General features: G+C 42.1%; 1 protein-coding gene and 1 long non-coding RNA gene across 3 annotated transcripts; both read left to right on the forward strand.

Moving 5' to 3' along the window:
- Positions 1 to 631: 631 nt before the first annotated feature.
- LOC121567948 lies at positions 632 to 3,036 on the forward strand. Its single transcript, XR_006001179.1, has 2 exons — positions 632 to 828; positions 2,845 to 3,036. It is a non-coding gene; the product is annotated as an uncharacterized LOC121567948 (long non-coding RNA).
- Positions 3,037 to 7,407: 4,371 nt separating this feature from the next.
- Positions 7,408 to 22,704, forward strand: LOC121567949 (adenine phosphoribosyltransferase). 2 transcript variants are annotated; one of them, XM_045220722.1, is made up of 6 exons: positions 7,408 to 7,435; positions 8,535 to 8,632; positions 20,737 to 20,830; positions 21,269 to 21,415; positions 22,035 to 22,130; positions 22,304 to 22,704. In XM_045220722.1, the coding sequence occupies exons 2-6, from the start codon at positions 8,564 to 8,566 to the stop codon at positions 22,444 to 22,446; spliced, it is 549 nt and encodes a 182-aa protein (XP_045076657.1). In that variant the 5' UTR covers positions 7,408 to 7,435; positions 8,535 to 8,563; the 3' UTR covers positions 22,447 to 22,704. The 2 variants fall into 2 exon arrangements, with proteins under 2 accessions (XP_045076657.1, XP_041734285.1); XM_041878351.2 differs by lacking the exon at positions 7,408 to 7,435 and having other exon boundaries at positions 8,391 to 8,632.
- The last annotated feature ends 1,583 nt before the right edge of the window (positions 22,705 to 24,287 follow it).

Here is a 24,287-nt window from a genome sequence, read left to right on the forward strand (position 1 = left end):
AGTTCTAATCAGGCCACTGTTTGGTCACAAGGCAGAATTTACAAAGAGCTTCCATGAGAGGCGGAGGCCTTTTGGATTCTCCGCAAATGCACTGGAATCGGATTGTTAGAAGGCGGGGAGAAATTATGCAAAATCACCTGAGGCAACATTCGAATAAATCTTGTTAAAGCCCCTGGGTTAATTGAATGCTCATTACTGCAAGGATTAAGTGGGTGGAAAACAATAATGATTCTGTGCTCCAGATATTGTCAATCAAATAGCTTGTTTCCATTGGTGTTGCATTTTGACATTGAACCTTCCATTGACTATATAACAAAGCCTTTGTAATCCATTTTTAATAGGCAAATAATTACAGTTGGTATTATCAGAATAAGAGTTTTAATAGAAAGTGACAATAAGAAATTATTGATAAAATGAAATAATGCACACGTTGTATTACAAAACGTTCACACTGTTACGCATGTAATACAATCTGCCGACAACAAACATTTATTTATCCAGATCCTTCTATTAAATATAATTTTATTAAATGGAAGGTTCTGTCGATTTCTCTATTATGGCGTCACAGAGTAGGCAAACAACTGAGTAGGCCTAGAGGCACTTCACCTCACCTGTTGGCTGTGTAGTCTCACCTAGGCGTGCAGAGCACAGGTGCAGCCTTCCTACCTAAACCCCTCTATGAAAGAGTTAAGGAATTCCAGCTTCTCCTCATACTCTGATAGTCTAATGGGATGTGTACCTTCAGGACACTCTTTGACTGAGAGCAGAGAGGAGGAGTTGAGATTGATAAGGGACTGTCCATGGAGATGCAAAATGATATTTTCTCAGGTGAGGGAACATTATCGACAAGATGGCATTAGCCATTTAATTATAAATTACTAAAATACTAGAATGGACATGAACCTAATGATAGCATAAAGGTCAGCCATTTTGGTCAGGGGAGTTGGTCAACCATGGTTTGCCAGTGCTGTGATATTGTGTAAAATAATGAATTTTAAGAATGTATCTGCACTGTATGTTTGGTAGCTAGCTAGCCAGTCAGTTTTAGAGGAATTATTCCATTAATTTTTCAAATTAACTGCCAATATGCCAACATTCCATTTTTTAAAATGCAGTCAATCCTCAGCCATACACTGGCTGAAATCAGTTGATGATAGGACTTAGACAAGTTGTAAATGCAACAAGTACTGATATTGAATCATACACTACATGATCAAACATATGTGGACACCTGTTTGTCCAAAATCATGGGCATTAATATGGAGTCGGTCCCCCCTTTGCTGCTATAACAGCTTCTACTCTTCTGGTAAGGCTTTCCACTAGATGTTGGAACATTGCTGCAGGGACGTTTTCAGCCACAAGAGCATTAGTGAGGTTGGGCACTGATGTTGGGAGATTAGGCCTGGCTCGCAGTTGGCGTTCCAATTCATCCCAAAGGTGTTCGATGGGGTTGAGGTCAGGCCAGTCAAGTTCTTCCACACCAATCTTGACAAACCATTTCTGTATGGCCCTCTCTTTGTGCACGGGCGCATTGTCATGCTGAAACAGGAAAGGGCCTTCCCCAAACTGTTGCCACAAAGTTGGAAGCACAGAATCATCTAGAATGTCATTGTATGCTGTACCGTTAAGATTTCCCTTCATTGGAACTAAGGGGCCTAGCACGAACCATGGAAAATAGCCCCAGACCATTATTCCTCCTCCACCAAACTTTACAGTTGGCACTATGCATTGGGGCAGGTAGCGTTCTCCTGGAATACGCCAAACCCAGATTTGTCCGTCGGACTGCCAGATGGTGAAGCGTGATTCATCACTCCAGAGAACGCGTTTCCACTGCTCCAGAGTCCAATGGCGGCGAGCTTTACACAACTCCAGCCGATGCTTTGCATTGCGCATGGTGATCTTAGGCTTGTGTGCAGCTGCTCGGCCATGGAAACCCATTTCATGAAGCTCCCGACAAACAGTTATTGAGCTGACGTTGCTTCCAGAGGCAGTTTGGAACTCGGTAGTGAGTGTTGCAACCGAGGACAGACGATTTTTACATACTACGGGCTTCAGCACTCGGTGGTCCCATTCTGTGAGCTTGTGTGGCCTACCACTTCACGGCTGAGTAGTTGTTGCTCCTAGACGTTTCCACTTCACAATAACAGCACTTACAGTTGACTGGGGCAGCACTAGCAGGGCAAAATTTGACGAACTGACTTGTTGGAAAGGTGGCATCCTATGACGGTGCCACGTTGAAAGTCACTGAGCTCTTCAGTAAGCCCATACTAAAGCCAATGTTTGTCTATGGAGATTGCATGGCTGTGGGCTCGATTTTATACACCTGTCAGCAACAGGTGTGGCTGAAATTGCCGAATACACTAATTTGCAGGGATGTCCACATACTTTTGTATATCTAGTGTATAATAGTCCTCAAAGCGTTACAAGAAAAAAAGACATTTATGGCCTGTTTACGTATATTATAAAGGCTGTTTATACAGAACATTGGTATAAAACCCATATAAACTGCATTTATAATTATATGACAATATTTTAGGGTGACAATAATTATATTACACAATATCACACGCCTTACTTTTTCCCGCCTGCATAAGTAAAATCTGGATTATGCCTCTACTGCCATTCATTCCAATTAGACTAGATTGGATTTCTTCCTGACCAATATGGCTGCCATTTTTACTCCATTCTAGAACTTTGAGGGTGTATGACATAGCCCCTCTAGTAATTTAATAGGATCTCTATGGCATTAGTTATAGAAATTATAAATACAATTTTCATTCATTCATATTTTCACATTTACCCCAATGGTTTTGACCTACAGTATATTTACACATGGTATTGCAGGTACCAAAAGTCCAGAGTATTCCAGAGCATCCAGATGAAGACATGATGTGTCAAGGAGGAGTCAGATGTGCCTCCTCATCAAAGCTCAGAGATCTCACTAATACAACCCTGTTTGACACGGGACCAACGGAGAGAAGATGAATGTTGCTTGACAGTTTGCTGCATTTTGTAATACATTTCTTTGAAATGTTACTTCTTTCAGTATATTTCTGACCTTATTGCCCTGCAGTTTATATGATTGCTCTTTCCCCCATCCATAATCAATTTATGATGTTTGTGATAAAGTTAAAGCGGTTACTGTTTTATAAAAAAATGCAAGAGTGTGCTGGGTGGTTATCACTCACCAATAGTGGTTTTGCAGTCTTAACTTTCGAGTTAATGAATAAAAACGTTCTTAGACTAAAGTATAAGTAAGAGAATTTAGGCTGAGTCCCAAATTACCCCCTTCTCCTTCCCCACGCACTTAGGCCTCCATTTGCTTTTTCACGTGGCCCCGCCATATCCACAAATGTCCCAAAGCTGAGGGAGTGAAAATGATCGAGGGTGTATGGGCTAATTAGGCCCTTCGATAGCCTCTGACCAAGCCAGCAAGGCTGCAGGCTCCAGAGCGAAATGCTATCCGAATAAACACCGAGATACACCCCTTCAAATTGGTGGATTCTGCTATTTCAGCCACACCCATTGCTGACAGGTGTATAAAATCGAGCACACAGCCATGCAATCTCCATAGACAAACATTGGCAGTAGAATGGCCTTACTGAAGAGATCAGTGACTTTTAATGTGGCACCGTCATAGGATGCCACCTTTCCAACAAGTCAGTTTGTCAAATTCCTGCCCTGCTAAAGCTGCCACGGTCAACTGTACATGCTGTTATTGTGAAGTGGAAACGTCTAGGAGCAACAACTACTCAGCTGCGAAATGGTAGGCTACACAAGCTCACAGAACTGGACCACCGAGTGCTGAAGCGGATAGTGTGTAGAAATCGTCTGTCCTCGGTTGCAACACTCACTACCTAGTTCCTAACTGCCTCTGGAAGCAATGTCAGCACAGTAACTGTTGGTCAGGAGCTTCATGAAATGGGTTTCCATGGCCGAGCAGCCACACACAAGCCTAAGATCACCATGCACAATGCCAAGTGTCGGTTGGAGTTGTGTAAAGCTCGCCACCATTGGACTCTGGAGCAGTGGAAATGCATTCTCTGGAGTGATGAATCACGCTTCACCATTTGGCAGTCCGACGGACGAATCTGGGTTTGGCGAATTCCTGGAGAACGCTACCTGCCCCAATGCATAGTGCCAACTGTAAAGTTTGGTGGAGGAGGAATAATGGTCTGGGGCTGTTCTTCATGGTTTGGGTTAGGCCACTTAGTTCCAGTGAAGGGAAATCTTAACGCAACAGCATACAATGACATTCTAGTTGATTCTGTGCTTCCAACTTTGTGGCAACAGTTTGGGGAAGGCCCTTTCCTGTTTCAGCATGACAATGCCCCCGTGCACAAAGTGAGGTCCATACAGAAATGGTTTGTCGAGATCGGTGTGGAAGAACTTGACTGGCCTGCACAGAGCCCTGACCTCAACCCCATCGGACACCTTTGCGATGAATTGGAACGCTGACTGCGAGCCAGGCCTAATCGCCCAACATCAGTGCCTGACCTCACTAATGCTCTTGTGGCTGAATGGAAGCACATCCCTGCAGCAATGTTCCAACATCTAGTGGAAAGCCTTCCCTGAAGTGTGGAAGCTGTTATATCAGCAAAGAGGGACCAACTCCATATTAATGGCCATGATTTTGGAATGAGATGTTCGACGAGCAGGTGTCCACATACTTTTGGTCATGTAGTGTATGTTTGGAGTTTGCGCAATTTTATACAAAACAATGGAGAGGCGTGCCTAATTACATAGCACATGTTGGCCTATTTGTTTGTGTCTTTTTTAGATGCTTGAAAAATGTAACAAAAGAAGTAGGCTACCTCCCAGAATAAATGTTTAACTGTTACTGAGATTTATATCTTGGAAAGTCCCCCTTCAAAGACATGCTAAACTTTGGGAATATCACATTTTCTTTGCACTGTAGTGCAGTATAACTGTTTTTTTTTTACAGCATTGCAACCACCTTAAAAATATATATATAATTTGACTTACTTTTATTTTTAATATTGTCTTTAGAAAGTTTACACCAATACTGGTATGTTCAAAGCTATTGTGTAGGGTACAGGCATAGGTCTATTAATTATATTTTCAAAAACAATAACAGAGACAAGATTATTTACAAGTTATATTGTGATGATTATCTATCAAGGTCAGCAAAGTTATGTTCTGTACAGTTTAAAATACATTACACAAGTCTGCTGTATTCTTCAAGTTTAAACTTTAACTTCTTTCCCGTCTGATAACTAATGTAAAATATAGTATTGCATGCCATTGTGACAAAGCGTATTCACATTGCACTCTAATAAGACTGCTCCAGAAAACAAGCACACATAAACACCACAATTACTACCATCTGACTGTTTCCTAAAACGGGAGCATCAATGAGAAAATTCATAGTATAGTGTCACATCCACCACAACAACCCCATACATTGCCAGATACTGTAATGCCAGGTATTTCTGAATTGGAAGTAGTTTATCCTCTAATTCTCTTTCATACTGGCTTATTATTCAGTGCCCCATGAAATAACACCATATATAGATTATACAGACCCTACTGAGTTCATCCAACCTCACTTTTACATGGGCACAAATAATAGTTATTTCACTATAAGCCAATATATATTTTATATGCAGTGATTTGCATTGTGGCCTATGGAATGGGTCTAGTAAAAGGCCAGCAACACTCCGTAATATTCAGTGCCCCATGAAATGACACAATATATAGATTCTAGAGTACTCCCAACCCCACTTTTACATGAGCACAAAGAATATATATTTTTCACTATAAGCCCAACATTGTCAACATACCAGTCTGAACATTGTATTTCTCAAGTGATCTTAAAATAATGTTTTAGAAAAATTCCTTAAATTCTCCATAAATTCCTTTTTGCATTTGCTTATAAGCACAATCAAAATCGACATTGATTAAAATGTAATATCTTTTGAATGCGTTATCCACCTTGCAATGTTTTGAAATGCTGGCTTTCATTTTGAAGGTTTCCTCATTACCATAGAAAAGTGATGCTAGCAGAATAGTAGTGGTTTGTTCAGACTGACAGCATAATTTCATCAATGCTGCATAATACATTCTGAAGTCAAACTTTTTTCATTATGTAATCCAAAATTGTTATTGGATATGTGTGCAATAAAAGTTCAACATTCACCTTTTGCTACTATTTCTGTCAAGTCTTACAATGTGATGCATTAATTGGATAAATCCTAATGACCCACAGAACACAGAATGCACTGCAACTGCCTCTGCAACGCAATGCTTAAAGGCAGAGAGAAAGAGGCGAAGCATGAGCGATAACTGGACCCAGAATCTGTCTTCTCCAGCAGGTGGCTTTTTTTTCTTCTTTATTTTTCTCACCAAGGGAGGAGTTTTGGTAATCAAATCAAAGTTTATTGGTCACATACACAGATTTGCAGATGTTATCATAGATGCAGCGAACCCGAGCCATAGCCTGTTCACCCTGCTACCAATGGCGTACCACACACCCCTGCAGCCCCCGCAAGGTGGGGGGGCCCATGGGCTCTGGGAATGCAGCTTGGGATGCCATCTGGCAAGGGTTAGCACGCTTAAATTACTTACTCATGTTGGCCAAGGAGAACGAGAGCACACAGTCCCCATAAGCGTCGGGGGGCTCGATGTTGTTTTCCTTGTTGGTCAATGACAGTGTCGAATTTGGTTAACACAAAATGTAATGGCTTATTTGCTAGGTGTGACTTATTTGATCGAATAGAAGTTTTCGTAATGCTTAGGTTGTTACGAGTGTACTGATATAAGTAGGACCGCTACATCCTGGCAACTTTGAGAAAAAACATATAATTGGAGTTGTGCCTGTTGTTCACATGCGTATCAGCCATCTCATTGGCTAGAATGGTCCCACCTGATTGTGCCTCCTCCTGAGTGCCTTCCATTTTTGAAGACATTTATTTCCATTGTTAGAGCAGCCACATGAGAATCTGGTCAATATAATGGATAATCTGTGTGCAAGGCAGAAGCAGCATTCCATTGTAAATTAATGTACTTCAGGTGTACCAAAACACAATGACGCTGTTGGTCTGATTGAGGCGTCACCCTCTGAGTTTCGACAGCAACACATGACAACGTAGGACCCTCCAAGCTAGTTGGTAAGGGAGAGGGGCTGGTTTGGGATCATATAGATAGATAGAGGACTCATCTTTATATCTGTGCCATATAGCGTCTGTGACAGCATGGGCAGCGCCATTGAGGTTACAACCCATAGGAATCCCCACCCAGTTGACTACTTTGATTACTTTAAAATGGCGGAAGCATGGTGGAAGCCCTCAATGGTGCTGCCCATGCCAAAATGGCCTTTTGGCCACTAGAGGCCTCTATCATTCTCTATGTTTGGGACTCGCCAAAGTTATTTGTATGCAGTATATCTTCACAGACTCCACCACACCACAGCATTGTAAGTCTATTTAAATTCTAATGATTAAAGCTTTTTGATGCATTTGTTAACTTGTAACAACATTATAGCATTAGAACTTAATTTATTGGAAAGTCAACTGAAAATCGATGAAATACAACATTGCATAATTTTTTGCTTTTGTTTATCATTTAAAACAGCAACATTTCAAATATTGTTGCCCCATTATAGAGTAATCTTCTGTGCTATTTGAGCTGAATACACCATATTATTGCAATAAAGATTACATTTTAATTTTAACCAATCTTATTAACTTTTGCTCTAATTGTGTGTTTAATTTAACTATGACGGCCTACCAAAAGGCAAAAGGCATCCTGCGGGGACGGGGCTGGGATAAAAAATAAAAATATAGGACAAAACACACATGACGACAAGAGAGACACCACAACAATACATAAAGAGAGACCTAAGACAACAACATAGCATGGCAGCAACACATGACAACACAGCATGGTAGCAACACCACATGACAACAACATGGTAGCAACACAACATGGCAGCAGCACAACATGGTAGCAGCATAAAACATGGTACAAACAATATTGGGCACAGACAACAGCACAAAGGCAAGACAGTAGAGACAACAATACATCATGCGAATCAGCCACAACTGTCAGTAAGAGTGTCCATGATTGAGTCTTTGAAGGAAGAGATGGAGATAAAACAGTCCAGTTTGAGTGTTTTTTGCAGCTCGTTCCAGTCGCTCTCTGCAGCGAACTGAAAAGAGGAGCGACCCAGGGATGTGTGTGCTTTGGGGACCTTTAACAGAATGTGAATCTGAAATGTGTTTTGACATTGATTTCAACTGGATTATGACTTTTCATTTAGGTTGCAATACTTTTTTAAAAATCTTTGTAATGTTGCAATAACAATATCAGGGTCTAGCACTAATGATAATGAGTAGAGCTCTGTAAAGCCTCCATGTCAGTATGTATTCTGTGTCATGGTCTACACATTGACACACCCCCTGGAACCTGATATGGGTGGCCAGGCCAGCAGACAGATTCACAGCCCAGGCTCCTCTGCCTCTATAATTGTGTGGACTATTAATTCAGAATGGACGCTTTGGCTGTTCCAACAGACAGAGGGAAAGGCTGGTACCTTTCCCTAATGGCACCAAACACCAAAGGACCAACATTTGCCTGGTTGGACCCATCAAGACTCTACTGTAATTCCCAGGTACTAGTGATATACCTTTATTTTCCTGGTCCAAATGTCCAAAGAAGATGAGTGAGTGTTGAGCGGCTTTAATCAGTTGTATTTAACATTTCTGGGTCATCAAATTCTTGGGATATATTCCCCAGGAGAGTACTTTTGCCTTACAAGAGGGATATAAAGATGATGTGGTAACTGAACAATACAGTGGGTATTCTAAGTATTCACCCCCCTTGGATTTCTTCACATTTCATTGTGTTACAAAGTGGGATTTAAATGGATTTGTTCTTTTTTTTGTCAACGATCTACACAAAATATTCTGTCATGTCAAAGTGGAAGAAATATTCAAACATTTTATAAAGATTAATGAAAAATATAACTGTATACCTTGATTAGATAAGTATTAACCCCCCTGAGTCAATACATGTTAGAAACACCTTTGGCAGCGATTACAGATGCAAGTCTTCTTGGGTAAGTCTATAAGAGCTTTGCACACCTGGATTGTGCAATATTTACCCATTATTCTTTTCAAAATTCTTCTAGCTCTGTCAAGGTGTTGGGGATCATGGCTACACAGCAATTGTCACGTTTTGCCATAGATTTTCAATTAGATTTAAATCAAAACTGTAACTTGGCCACTCAGGAACATTCACTGTCTTCTTGGTAAGCAACTCCAGTGTAGATTTGGCCTTGTGTTGTAGGTTATTGTCCTGCTGAAAGGTGAATTCCTCTCCAAGTGTCTGGTATAAAGCAGACTGAAGCAGGTTTTCCTCTAGGATTTTGCCTGTGCTTAGCGCCATCCTGTTTATTTTTACCCTGAAAAACTCCCCAGTCCTAGCTGATTTCAAGCTTACCCATACCATGATGCATGACAATAAGGAGGCAGTTACTCAGTGATGTGTTGTGTTTGCCACAAACATACGGCTTTGCATTTAGGCCAAAAGGTGTATTCCTTTGCCGTGTTTTTTGCAGTATTAATTTAGTGCCTTGTTGCATATGCACAAGATGTATATTTTTGAATATTTTTATTCTGTATATTTGTATTCTTATTTTAACTCTTTCATTTAGGTAATTATTGTGGAGTCACTACAATGTTGTTGATCTATCCTAATTTTTCTCCCATCACAGCCATTGAACTCTATAACTGTTTTAAATGACCAATGGCCTCATGGTGACATCCCTGAGCATTTTTTCTTCCTGTCCTGCAGCTCAGTTCAGAATGATGACTGTATTTTTTATGTGTCTGGGTGGTTTAATACATCATCCACAGCATAATTATTAACTTGACCATGCTTAAAGATATATTCAATGTCTGATTTGTTATTGTTACCCATCTACCAAGCACTGCCCTTCTTTATGAGACTTTAGAAAAGCTCCCTGGTCTTTGTAGTTGAATCAGTACTTGACTGAGGGACCTTACAGATTAAATGTATGGGGGACAGAAAAAGGAGTAGTCATTCAAAAGTCATGTCAACCCCTATTATTTCACACAGAGTGAGTCCATGTAACTTATTATGTGACTTGTTAAGCCAAATGTTACTCCTGAACTAATTTAGACTCACAAAGGGGTGAATACTTATGCAATGACTATACACTCACTGGCCAGTTTATTAGGTACACCCATATAGTACCGGGTCGGACCCCCCTTTGCCTCCAGAACAGCCTGAATTCTTCGGGGCATGGATTCTACAAGGTGTCGGAAACGTTTGTTGCTCAGTTGGTATCAAGGGACCTAACGTGTGCCAGGGAAACATTCCCCACATGAGTACACCACCGCCACCAGCCTATACCAGGCAAGATGGGTCCATGGACTCATGCTGCTTATGCCAAATCCTGACTCTGCCATCAGCATGGCGCAACAGGAACCGGGATTCGTCGGACCAGGCAATATTTTTCCAATCCTCAAATTCTCCAGTGTTGGTGATCGCGTGCCCACTGGAGCCACTTCTTCTTGTTTTTAGCTGATAGGAGTGGAACCCGGTGTGGTCGTCTGCTGCATTAGCCCATCCATGACAAGGATCGACAAGTTGTGCGTTTCAAGATGCCGTTCAGCACGCCACTGTTGTACTGCGCCGTTATTTGTCTGTTTGTGGCCCACCTGTCAGCTTGCATGATTCTCCTTTGACCTCTCTCATCAACAAGCTGTTTTCTCCCACAGGACTGCCGCTGACTGGATGTTTTTTGTTTGTCACACCATTCTAGGTAAACTCAGACACTGTTGTGTGTGAAAAGCCCAGGAGGGCGGCTGTTTCTGAGATACTGGATCCAGCGTGCCTGGCACCGATGATCATATCACCCTCGAAGTTGCTTAGGTCACTCATTTTGACCATTCTAACTTTCAATCGAACAGTAACTGAATGCCTAGATGCCTTTCTGCCTGCTTTATATGACAAGCCACAGCCACGTGACTCACTGTCGGTAGGAGCGATCCATTTCCGTGATCGGGATGGTGTACCTAATAAACTGACCAGTGAGTGTATTTTAGTTGGTTCATGTTATTATTCATTTGTAAAAATGTGTAGAATTTCCTTTTCACTTTGACATTATGGAGTATTTTGTGTAGATCAATTACAGAAATAACAATTAAATCTATTTCAATCCCACTTTTCAATATACAGACAAATATATACATATCCTTAAAAAAATATTTTTCCCTTTTACATTCCAACCCCACCACCCCTCCCCTAATTGGAGTAATCTAATGAACAACACCGCTTAGGCCTCTACTTTCAGCTTATACATACTATATACATTTTATGGACACAGTCAATTTTACAATAATTCTATTTTGTTTGTTTTTACTCATGAACTTCCTCTACCCTCAACCTCTCCAATCATTTTCATGATGTCTTGTTTGCTTTTATATGCCATATCTTTCTAACTGTGCTCTTTCACAAAAGCTCTCAACCTATAACCTATATACAGTGGGGAGAACAAGTATTTGATACACTGCCGATTTTGCAGGTTTTCCTACTTACAAAGCATGTAGAGGTCTGTAATTTTTTATCATAGGTACACTTCAACTGTGAGAGACGGAATCTAAAACAAAAATCCAGAAAATCACATTGTATGATTTTTAAGTAATTAATTTGCATTTTATTGCATGACATAAGTATTTGATCACCTACCAACCAGTAAGAATTCCAGGTCTCACAGACCTGTTAGTTTTTCTTTAAGAAGCCCTCCTGTTCTCCACTCATTACCTGTATTAACTGCACCTGTTTGAACTCGTTACCTGTATAAAAGACACCTGTCCACACACTCAATCAAACAGACTCCAACCTCTCCACAATGGCCAAGACCAGAGAGCTGTGTAAGGACATCAGGGATACAATTGTAGACCTGCACAAGGCTGGGATGGGCTACAGGACAATAGGCAAGCAGCTTGGTGAGAAGGCAACAACTGTTGGCGCAATTATTAGAAAATGGAAGAAGTTCAAGATGACGGTCAATCACCCTCGGTCTGGGGCTCCATGCAAGATCTCACCTCGTGGGGCATCAATGATCATGAGGAAGGTGAGGGATCAGCCCAGAACTACACGGCAGGACCTGTTCAATGACCTGAAGAGAGCTGGGACCACAGTCTCAAAGAAAACCATTAGTAACACACTACGCCGTCATGGATTAAAATCCTGCAGCGCACGCAAGGTCCCTCTGCTCAATCAAGCGCAAGTTGTCACGATCGTCTACCAATGAGGAGGACCAAGGCGCAGCGTTGAATGTGAACATGATAAGACTTTATTAAATCAAGCACGAACAAAACAATAAATGACTCGTAACGTCCAACGGTAAACATATACCGACACGGAACAAAAACCCACAAACACAAAGTGAAAAACAGACAGTTAAATATGGCTCCCAATCAGAGACAACCAGCCAACAGCTGACACTCGTTGCCTCTGATTGGGAGTCACTAAGGCAAACATAGAAAACAACAAACCAGAACCCCCAACATAGAAACACACCACATAGAACAAACACACCCTGGCTCAACAACTAGAGTCCCATAGCCAGGGTGTGACAGTACCGCGGACTGCGACCGCGCCTCAAAAAGAGCAAAACAGGGGAGAGCTGGGTGGGCATACCTCCTCGGCGGCGGTTCTGGCTCCGGGCCTGACCCCCACTCCTTCTCTAACCCCCCAAAGTACCCCTGGTCCGGTCTGGCCCTGCTGACCAGAGCTGAACTGAACACTGGTGGAGCGGATTGCTCTAGCTCCGGCGTGACGCAGCACCTGACCGGTGCCGGACCCGCCACCGGTGGAACAGGCACGGGCCGTGCCGGACTGACGACGCACACCACTGACTTGGTGCGGGGAGCAGGAGCGGGCCGGACCGGGCTGACGAAGCGCACCACTGACTTGGTGCGGGGAGCAGGAACGTGCCGGGCTGACGACGCGCACCACTGACTTGGTGCGGGGAGCAGGAACGGGCCGTGCCGGGCTGACGACGCGCACCACTGACTTGGTGCGGGGAGCAGGAATGGGCCGGACTGGGCTGGCGACGCGCACCACAGACTTGGTGCGGGGAGCAGGAACGGGCCGTGCCGGGCTGACGACGCGCACCACTGACTTGGTGCGGGGAGCAGGAATGGGCCGGACTGGGCTGGCGACGCGCACCACAGACTTGGTGCGGGGAGCAGGAACGGGCCGTGCCGGGCTGACGACGCGCACCACTGACTTGGTGCGGAGAGCAGGAACGGACCGGACCGGGCTGGCGACGCGCACCACAGACTTGGTGCGGGGAGCAGGAATGGGCCGGGCCGAGCTGGCGATGCGCACCGTAGACTTGGTGCGAGTGGCAGGAACAGGCCGGACCGTACTGGGAACACACACCACTGGCCCTACGTGGGGATCAGGAACAGGCCGGACCGGACTGGCAACACTCGCCAGTACCTCTCGCCGTGACTCTACATCTTCCACCCCCTCTTCGACCAGTGGCCCCCGTAACTTGGCGGCCTCCTCTGCCAATCCGCTGGGCCGCTCTGCCGCGGTCTCCTGCTGGCCCGTCGTCCACGGCGTTAGCCCCCCCCCTAAACATTTTCGGGGCGTCTCTCCTACCCGTGGACCAGGTCTCCATGTCCCTCGCCAGCCGTTCGCCCTTCTGCCACAATGTCAAGCTCTTCTCTTCCTCACTCGGCTTGACCCAGTCGAGGAGGCGAAGGACATCTGTCAGGGATCTCCCTGGCGATGGCTCCTGGACACGCTGCTTGGTCACATCTTGGTGGGTTTTTCTGTCACGATCGTCTACCAATGAGGAGGACCAAGGCGCAGCGTTGAATGTGAACATGATAAGACTTTATTAAATCAAGCACGAACAAAACAATAAACGACTCGTAACGTCCAACGGTAAACATATACCGACACGGAACAAAAACCCACAAACACAAAGTGAAAAACAGACAGTTAAATATGGCTCCCAATCAGAGACAACCAGCCAACAGCTGACACTCGTTGCCTCTGATTGGGAGTCACTAAGGCAAACATAGAAAACAACAAACCAGAACCCCCAACATAGAAACACACCACATAGAACAAACACACCCTGGCTCAACAACTAGAGTCCCATAGCCAGGGTGTGACACAAGTCCAGGCGTGTCTGAAGTTTGCCAATGACCATCTGGATGATACAGAGGAGGAATGGGAGCAGGTCATGTGGTCTGATGAGACAAAAATAGAGCTTTTTGGTCTAAACTCCACTCGCCGTGTTTGGAGGAAGAAGAAGGATGAGTACAACCCCAAGAACACCATCCCAACCGTGAAGCATGGAGGTGGAAACATCATTCTTTGGGGATGCTTTTCTGCATAGGGGACAGGACGACTGCACTGTATTGAGGGGTGGATGGATGGGGCCATGTATCGCGAGACCTTGGCCTTCCCTCAGTAAGAGCATTGAAGATGGGTCGTGGCTGGGTCTTCCAGCATGACAACGACCTGAAACACACAGCCAGGGCAACTAAGGAGTGACTCCGTAAGAAGCATCTCAAGGTCCTGGAGTGGCCTAGCCAGTCTCCAGACCTGAACCCAATAGAACATCTTTGGAGGGAGCTGAAAGTCTGTATTGCCCAGCGACAGCCCCGAAACCTGAAGGATCTGGAGAAGGTCTGTATGGAGGAATGGGCCAAAATCCCTGCTGCAGTGTGTGCAAACCTGGTCAAGACCTACAGGAAACATATGATCTCTGTAATTGCAAACAAAGGTTTCTGTACCAAATATTAAGTTCTGCTTTTCTGATGTATCAAATACTTATGTCATGCAATAAAATGCAAATGAATTACTTAAAAATCATACAATGTGATTTTCTGGATTTTTTTTTTTAGATTCCGTCTCTCACAGTTAAAGTGTAGCTATGATCCAAATTACAGACCTCTACATGCTTTGTAAGTAGGAAAACCTGCAAAATCGGCAGTGTATCAAATACTTGTTCTCCCCACTGTACATATTATGGACACAGTATGCTTTACATTATTAGTTATCTTGTTGTTATTAGTTGTTGTTATTAGTTGTTGTTAGTAGTCCCATCCTTCAGCTCCATTCAACACCTCCCATCTATCTCTTAACACCATCTATATTGGATTTCTATTTGCCATATATTTTTCAACTGTACTGTGATGTTTCACAAAAGTTCTGAACCCTTCTATTCTCATTGTTTCTAAAGATTGTAAATTGAAAATAAACATTTTTGCTAAAAGTATTATTATATTATTGATCGATTGACTATGACTTTTCAGATCACCCAGTAGTACTATCTGCAGGGTTAGCTCCAGGTAAATATTGCAATCCTTCAGCCATTCCTGGACCTGTGACCAAAAACTATCTACAAATGGACAGTGCCAAAACAATGATTCTGTCTCTTCGCAGCAAAATCTGCAGAGCTGGGAAGATTGTATCCCCCAAATAAATAACATTCTATTGGTAGCAAGAATTCCGTATAATAATTTAAATTGAAAAATTATACGTTTTCAATCCGGCGTCGTTTTGCGTATCAGTTCATAAACACTATGCCATGGAATCGGTACGTCAAAAATCTCTTCCCAACTATTTTGCAATCTACATGGGATGGCTATCAATCCTTTGGTCCTTAAATTAAACTGGTATACATTTTTATTTATCACAATTTTCTTTAACCAATTATGGTCTTTAATGCAGGGCCGACAGACAAGTTCCTTACTTTTTCCCCCTTCCACTTTCCTCTTCCATTTTTGCCGTAATGCTGCAATTATTTGGTTGTAATTTTGGGTAGAGCAGACATTTCCATGTTTTTCTTAGCTGAATGTGCGACATAACTCCACCAGTCCTACCTATGATATCATTTAAGAAGATTATACCTTTTAAAAAAAAAATTTCAAATTAATAATGGTTTTCTATCAATTAGTATATTTGAGTTTAACCACAATATTTGTTGCATTATTTGGTCTGTTGTTTCTGGAGGTTTAAATTGAAATTGCAACCAACTTTCTATGGCTTGTTTTAGAAATAGGGATATTTGGGATATTTCCTTTTCAAATAACTGAAAGTGAGAGGTTGTAATCTGAATAAAGGGGAAAAGGCCATTCTTGAACATGTGGTGAGACAATCTTACTAATTTGCTAGAGAACCAGTTCGGATTTAAGTATAACTTTTGTATGACTGAAGCTTTTAGTGATAGGTCTAATGCTTTAATATGTAATAATGTCTGTCCTCCGAATTCATATTCATTATATAAATAGGCCAGTTTAATTTTGTCTGGCTTGCCGTTCCAAATAAAATGGAACATATTTTTCTCATATAATATAAAAAACTGTTCGCTAGGCGTAGGTAAGACCATAAGCAAATAGGTAAACTTTTTCCACAAATAGACAGGTATTTACCTTTCCATTGTAGCAAGATCTTATCTATGTTTGCTAACTTTCTATTAAAAATTTTATTTTTTTTGTGATCCAATATGTTATAAAATACATTTATCATAATTTGGTTGTAATCCAGAGAGGTTACAAAATGTATCTAGATCCTCTATGAAAGTGTGGAGGGATTCAATTTGTGGATTTAAAAGAAAACGTGAATCATCAGTGTACAATGACACCTTTGTTTTTAAGCCCTGGATTTCTAATCCCTTGATATTATTGTTGGATCTGATTTTAATATCTAACATTTCCATGGCCATAATAAATAGATATGCCGATAGTGGACAACCTTGTTTTACTCCTCTTGACAGTTTAAAACTTTCTGAGAAATAGCCATTATTTACTATTTTACACCTAGGGTTACTATACATGATTTTAACCCATTTTATAAGAGATTCTCCAAAATTGAAATGCTCCAGGCATTTACAGTGGGGAAAAAAGTATTTAGTCAGCCACCAATTGTGCAAGTTCTCCAACTTAAAAAGATGAGAGAGGCCTGTAATTTTCATCATAGGTACACGTCAACTATGACAGACAAATTGAGAAAAAAAATCCAGAAAATCACATTGTAGGATTTTTAATGAATTTATTTGCAAATTATGGTGGAAAATAAGTATTTGGTCACCTACAAACAAGCAAGATTTCTGGCTCTCACAGACCTGTAACTTCTTCTTTAAGAGGCTCCTCTGTCCTCCACTCGTTACCTGTATTAATGGCACCTGTTTGAACTTGTTATCAGTATAAAAGACACCTGTCCACAACCTCAAACAGTCACACTCCAAACTCCACTATGGCCAAGACCAAAGAGCTGTCAAAGGACACCAGAAACAAAATTGTAGACCTGCACCAGGCTGGGAAGACTGAATCTGCAATAGGTAAGCAGCTTGGTTTGAAGAAATCAACTGTGGGAGCAATTATTAGGAAATGGAAGACATACAAGACCACTGATAATCTCCCTTGATCTGGGGCTCCACGCAAGATCTCACCCCGTGGGGTCAAAATGATCACAAGAACGGTGAGCAAAAATCCCAGAACCACACGGGGGGACCTAGTGAATGACCTGCAGAGAGCTGGGACCAAAGTAACAAAGCCTACCATCAGTAACACACTACGCCGCCAGGGACTCAAATCCTGCAGTGCCAGACGTGTCCCCCTGCTTAAGCCAGTACATGTCCAGGCCCGTCTGAAGTTTGCTAGAGTGCATTTGGATGATCCAGAAGAGGATTGGGAGAATGTCATATGGTCAGATGAAACCAAAATATAACTTTTTGGTAAAAACTAAACTCGTCGTGTTTGGAGGACAAAGAATGCTGAGTTTCATCAAAAGAACACCATACCTACTGTGAAGCATGGGGGTGGAAACATCATGCTTTGGGGCTGTTTTTCTGCAAAGGGACCAGGACGACTGATCCATGTAAAGGAAAGAATGAATGGGTCCATGTATCGTGAGATTTTGAGTGAAAACCTCCTTCCATCAGCAAGGGCATTGAAGATGAAACGTGGCTGGGTCTTTCAGCATGACAATGATCCCAAACACACCGCCCGGGCAACGAAGGAGTGGCTTCGTAAGAAGCATTTCAAGGTCCTGGAGTGGCCTAGCCAGTCTCCAGATCTCAACCCCTTAGAAAATCTTTGGAGGGAGTTGAAAGTCCGTGTTGCCCAGCGACAGCCCCAAAACATCACTGCTCTAGAGGAGATCTGCATGGAGGAATGGGCCAAAATACCAGCAACAGTGTGTGAAAACCTTGTGAAGACTTACAGAAAACGTTTGACCTGTGTCATTGCCAACAAAGGGTATATAACAAAGTATTGAGAAACTTTTGTTATTGACCAAATACTTATTTTCCACCATAATTTGCAAATAAATTCATTAAAAATCCTACAATGTGATTTTCTGGATTTTCTTTCTCATTTTGTCTGTCATAGTTGACGTGTACCTATGATGAAAATTACAGGCCTCTCTCATCTTTTTAAGTGGGAGAACTTGCACAATTGGTGGCTGACTAAATACTTTTTTTCCCCACTGTATATATAAACTCCAGTCGTACTTTATCAAATGCCTTTTCACAGTCTGCTATGAATAGCAGGCCTGGTTTCCCAGATTTTTCATAGTGATCTATTGTTCCCAGTACTTGCCTTATATTATCTCCAATGTATCGTCCATGTAAAAAACCTGTGTGATTAGAATGAATAATGTCCGACAATGCCTTTTTAATTCTATGCACTATACATTTTGCTAGAATTTCTGCATCACAACACTGACATTTCTGCATCACAACACTGAAGTGTAAGGGGCCTCCAGTTTTTTAAATGGACTGGATCTTTATATTTCCCACTTGTATCCTGTTTCAGTAATAATGAAATCTTGATTGTCTGATAATCTACCATTTACATAGGAGTGGTTAAAACATGCTAATAACGGTCCTCTGAGTATATCAAAAAAGGTTTGGTATACCTCGACTGGTATGCCATCCAACCCTGGAGATTTCCCGGACTTAAAGTCTTTAATTGCATTCAGAAGTTCCTCCTTTGTAACTTCACCTTCACATGAGTCTTTCTGTATGGCTGTTAATTATTTTACATTATCAATAGAAAACAAATCCCTACAATTAGCTTCAGTTAGAGGAGATGGAGGCAACTGAAACGAAAACATATGCTTAAAGTACTTTGCTTCCTCCTTCAAAATATCATTTGGTGAATCATGGGTGACTTCGTCATTTGTAACCAGCTTCAATAAATTATTTTTGGTAGCATTTCTATGTTGAAGATTAAAAATAATTTGGTGCATTTTTCCCCATATTCCATCCAGTTTGCTTTATTTTTTATAATATATTACACTTGATCTTTCTTGAATAAGTTTCTCAATTTCTTTTTGTTTTTCCTGTAATTTATTCTGAGCCTGTTACAGTTTTTCTTGCTATCTATCTGTTCTATTAGACCTTCTATTTCCTTTGTTAGTAAGGACTCTTTTGACCTAAATTGCTTTTGTTTTCGAGATGAGTACTGAATTGCACGGCCTCTAAAGGCTAATTTAAAAGTGTCCCATACAATAAGGGTATTTGCTGTGCCTATGTTATGTCGGAAAATTCAGTTATAAATTCCTCTGTCCTATTTAAAAACAAGTTATCATACAATAGGCTTTGATTAAATTTCCAATATCCTCGCCCACGTGGAAATTCAGTAAGAGTATTGTATATGCCAATTACATGATGGTCCGACCGCATTTTGTCCCCTATCAACACTTTTTAAACTTTTGGTGCCAACGAGAATGACATAAGAAAGAAGTCAAGATGACTAGCTTGATTGAGTCTCCGCCATGTATATCTCACTAGGTCAGGATATTTAAGCCTTCATATATCCACCTGTTCTAATGTATCCATGACATTCATGATTTCCTTAAGAGCATGAGGGGGATAGTTTGTCGTATGTGGTCCTCTGTAGCTCAGCTGGTAGAGCACGGCGCTTGTAACGCCAAGGTAGTGGGTTCGATCCCCGGGACCACCCATACACAAAAAAATGTATGCACGCACGACTGTAAGTCGCTTTGGATAAAAGCGTCTGCTAAATGGCATATTATTATTATTATTATGATTTCCTTTACGGTCCATTGAGCTATTTAAAACAGTATTATAATCTCCCACCATAATAATAGAGTCTTGTATTGCTTGCAGGGTTGATCATTTATTATGTATATTGTCAATGAAGTGTGGATCAACATTATTTGGTCCGTAAAGGTTAATGAGCCATATCTGTTTATGGTCCAACAACATATTTAAAATCATTCATCTACCTTGCGGATCTGTTTGGACCATTTGCACATTCGGATCAAAATTACTGTTAATTAATATCATCACCCCTTTTGAGTTTCTTTCGCCAAGGGAGAAGTATATTTCGCCCCTCCAGTCCTTTTTCCACACAACTTCATCTAGAATTGTTGAACGAGTTTCCTGTAAACAATAGATATTATATTCCTTCTCTTTGAGCCATGTAAATATTGTTATTCTTTTGTTATTATCTGCTAAGCCATTACAATCCCAGTTTGTAACGGAAACAAAATGTGAAGAAATCCAACGGGGGGTGAATACTTATGATACCCATTGCACAACCTATAACTATAACACATTTCCCCCTGCAGTGTGTAAAATGTGTATTTTGCCCAGTGCATATACTGTAAAGATACTGTAAGGAAACCCATAGCAGTCCGGGTGGTCAATCTGGTTCATTCTGGTTTATTTTGTATCTAATCCAGGCCCTGTCAGATTGTGTGAAGGACCTTCTCTGTCCATTCCAGAAGGAGGCCATTGACCTGGTAGTGGGGATAGATGCAATGGGATTCATCCTTGGTAAACAACCAGTCAATAATGTTTCAGGAAAACATACAATCTGAACCAATCTGCACATGTGTTGTTGCTGAAGTGTGGCTCCATGCTACTTACTGCATTCTAATTTTATTTCACATCCAGCAAGCTCCACTGAAAGGCCAGGAAACCTAACCCCTCTGGGAATGATACTTAATTTAGGGGTAGTACACGTATAGTTCCTACTTGGGGAACTGCCAGAACAAGGACACACTTTAAGAGTAAAATATCACATCATGCAATTCAGAACAAAAGCCTTGCTAAATCAATCATAGTATGTGTGAAAGGGATCTGTATGGATTGATCTACATGGAATGCTGCTGTCACTTCAATCAGGTGTATAAGTCTTCTGAGAGAAAATATTGATTGGTGAAATGAACTCTGTTGTTTCTAAGGTGTCATGTTTATCTTGGTGGTTTTTAGGATCGGCTGTGGCCACCACCCTTGGAAAGGGCTTTCTGGCTATCCGCAAAGCAGGACACCTGTGCATACAAACCCAGAGCCAAGAGTACAGTGACTACTCAGGCAGAGAGAAGATGATGGAGGTTCGCCTGGATGTGTTAAGTCCAGGTGAGTCACAGTTTAACCATCACAGTGTGACAGGATTGCTTTCCTTGGTGAATAAGTCACCATTTTGAGTCTATGGCCAATGAACGGACACCACTCATCTAAGGTTTCAAGAGTCCTGCCTTGTTTGTAGAATCCTGAGGTGAAATTTAAAGAGACACTCATTAACATGAATGTAGCATTAGACAACATACAGTATGGCCTGTTTTGGCTCTGACTGTTTGTATTTGTTTCAATGAATGTAAACCATGGCCTCATTCTCTCCAGACATAACCACTCTTATTTCCTGTGACATAATGCCCTCTAGTGTTGGTGCAGGAACCAAGGGCCCTAGTCTGTATAGCAAATAGTGTTTGTATAGCCACTGAACACCTTTGTATTTAAGGAAACATTTCCCCTTCAAGGAGATTCTCTGAATGTGTTTTGTCCTGTATCTCAGTAGGACTGCCGGTGTGCATACTGTGAATTAGGAGTTTGAATAGAAATACAGTGTAGATCCCAAATGGCACCCTATTCCCTTATTTTGACCAGTGCCCATAGAGCTAGTAATGCACTATGTAAGGAATAGGGCGCCATTTGGGACACAACCACGACCACTAGTTGGTCTGTCTCTGTGCTGCAGGGCTCCAGGTGCTGATAGTGGACCAGTGGATAGAGACCGGAGGAACCATGAAGGCTGCTATCAAACTGGTGGAGAGGCAGGGAGCTACTGTTGTAGGTCAGTGTGTAATCACAGTGCTAGACAATGTGTCTCATTGTAGGTAGGCTAGACTTGGTTTAATTTGTTGTAACACTGAGAAGTGCAAAACATCTATACTTTAATCACAACTGTATACTGTAAAATGTTTTCTATCTTAATTATTATCAAGTAAAAGTCATGCATATTTGCAGGTGTTGCTGCTGTGGCCATTGAGAACAGCGAGGGAGGGAAGTGGATCAAGGAGAAATACAAATACTCTCACTGCATCCCGGAGGAACTACAGAGTCAAATTGACAAACAATATCTTGACTCCTTCAAGAGCTTTGCCAGTTAAGTGCTCAAACTCAAGGTCATGCAATTCAGAGTAGGGTATGCTATCTCCAACTGTGCTGACCAGGATTATATGTTACTCTTGTGTGGTGCTTTGTCCAAGAAGTCACTAAGATCATATATTGCCTTGGAGTGGTGAATGCATTCAATGCTTTTGGCTTCTATGCAAGCATATTGTGCCTAGTGAAAGTCTACACACCTGTTGCACAGTATTCACATATTGTTGCCTTAAAATTAAATAAAAAAAAATCCTACAGCTCTACACAACCTCCTCCACATATTCAAAGTGAAAGAAAGTTAGAAAAAATGTTATTGATTGCCTATGTCTTCATACCCCAGAGTTAATAATTGGTGGAGGCCCCTTTGGTAGACATTACAGCTGTGAATCATTTTGAATAATATTCTACCAACTTCGAACAACTCTTAGGGCAACATACACGCCAGTTTATTAGGTACACCACCCCATTCACAAAAATGGTTCGCTCCTACAGACAGTGAGTCACGTGGCCGTGGCAGGCAGACAGGTATTGAGGCATTCAGTTACAGTTCGATTGAATGTTAGAATGGGCTAAACGAGTGACCTAAGTGACTTTGAGCGTGGTATGATTGTCGGTGCCAGGCGCGCCGGTTCCAGTATCTCAGAAATGGCCGGCCTCCTGGGCTTTTCACACACGACAGTGTCTAGGGTTTACCGAGAATGGTGCGACAAAGAAAAAAACATCCAGTCAACTGCGACAGTCCTGTGGGCGAAAACAGCTTGTTGATGAGAGAGGCCGAAAGAGAAAGTACAGGTTTGTGGTGGTAGCGTCATGTTATGGGTATGCTTGTCACCGGCAGGAACTGGAGAGTTTGTTAGGATGAAAATAAAAATTAATGGAGTATAGCCCATGTAAAAAGTTAGAGGAAAACCCACCTCAGTCATTTACAGACTTGTAAGGATCCTGGCGCCGACAAAGATGGCGGCCTCGCGACTAGCTCTTAGGAAACTTTGCAGTATTTTGTTTTTTATGTATTATTTTTTACATTATTAGCTCAGAAAGTGTTTTGCATCATTACATACAGCCGGGAAAAACTATTGGATATCAGAGCGGCGGTAACTCACCAGCATTACGACCAGGAATACGACTTTCCCGAAGCAGATCCTTTGTTTGCTCTCCCCAGGGCAACTGAACTGATTCCAGCGGCTGACCCAAAACATCGCCGGCAGAGGAGAGGCACTCGGAGCGGCCTGCTGGTCCGACTTAGGAGGCGCGCACACCACCCACCGCTTCCAAGTATTCTACTCGCTAATGTTCAATCTTTAACAAAGTCGACAAACTATGGGCAAGGATTTCTTTCCAGAGAGACATCAAGGCCTGTAACATACTCTGTTTCACGGAAACATGGCTCTCTTGGGATATTCTGTCGGAATAGGTACAGCCAGATGGGTTCTCAGTTCATCACGCAGACAGGAATAAATATCTCTTCGGGAAGCAGAAGGGCGGAGGTGTGTGTTTCATGATTAACGACTCATGGTGTAATTGTAGTAACATACAGGAACTCGAGTCCTTCTGTTCACACGACCTAGAATATCTCACAATCAAATGCCGACCGTATTATCTCCCAAGATAATTTTATTCGGTTATAGTCACGGCCGTGTATATCCCCCCTCAAGCCGATACCACGACGGCCCTCAAATAACTTCACTGGACCTTATGCAAACTGGAAACCACATATCCTGAGGCTGCATTTATTGTAGCCGGGGATTTTAACAAAGCAAATTTGAGGACTAGCCTGCTGAAGTTATATCAACATATCGACTGTTGTACTCGCGCTGCTAAAATCCTCGACCATTGCTATTCAAAC

Source organism: Coregonus clupeaformis, chromosome 6 (genome assembly GCF_020615455.1).
Source record: "Coregonus clupeaformis isolate EN_2021a chromosome 6, ASM2061545v1, whole genome shotgun sequence".
NCBI classification, from domain to species: Eukaryota; Metazoa; Chordata; class Actinopteri; order Salmoniformes; family Salmonidae; genus Coregonus; species Coregonus clupeaformis.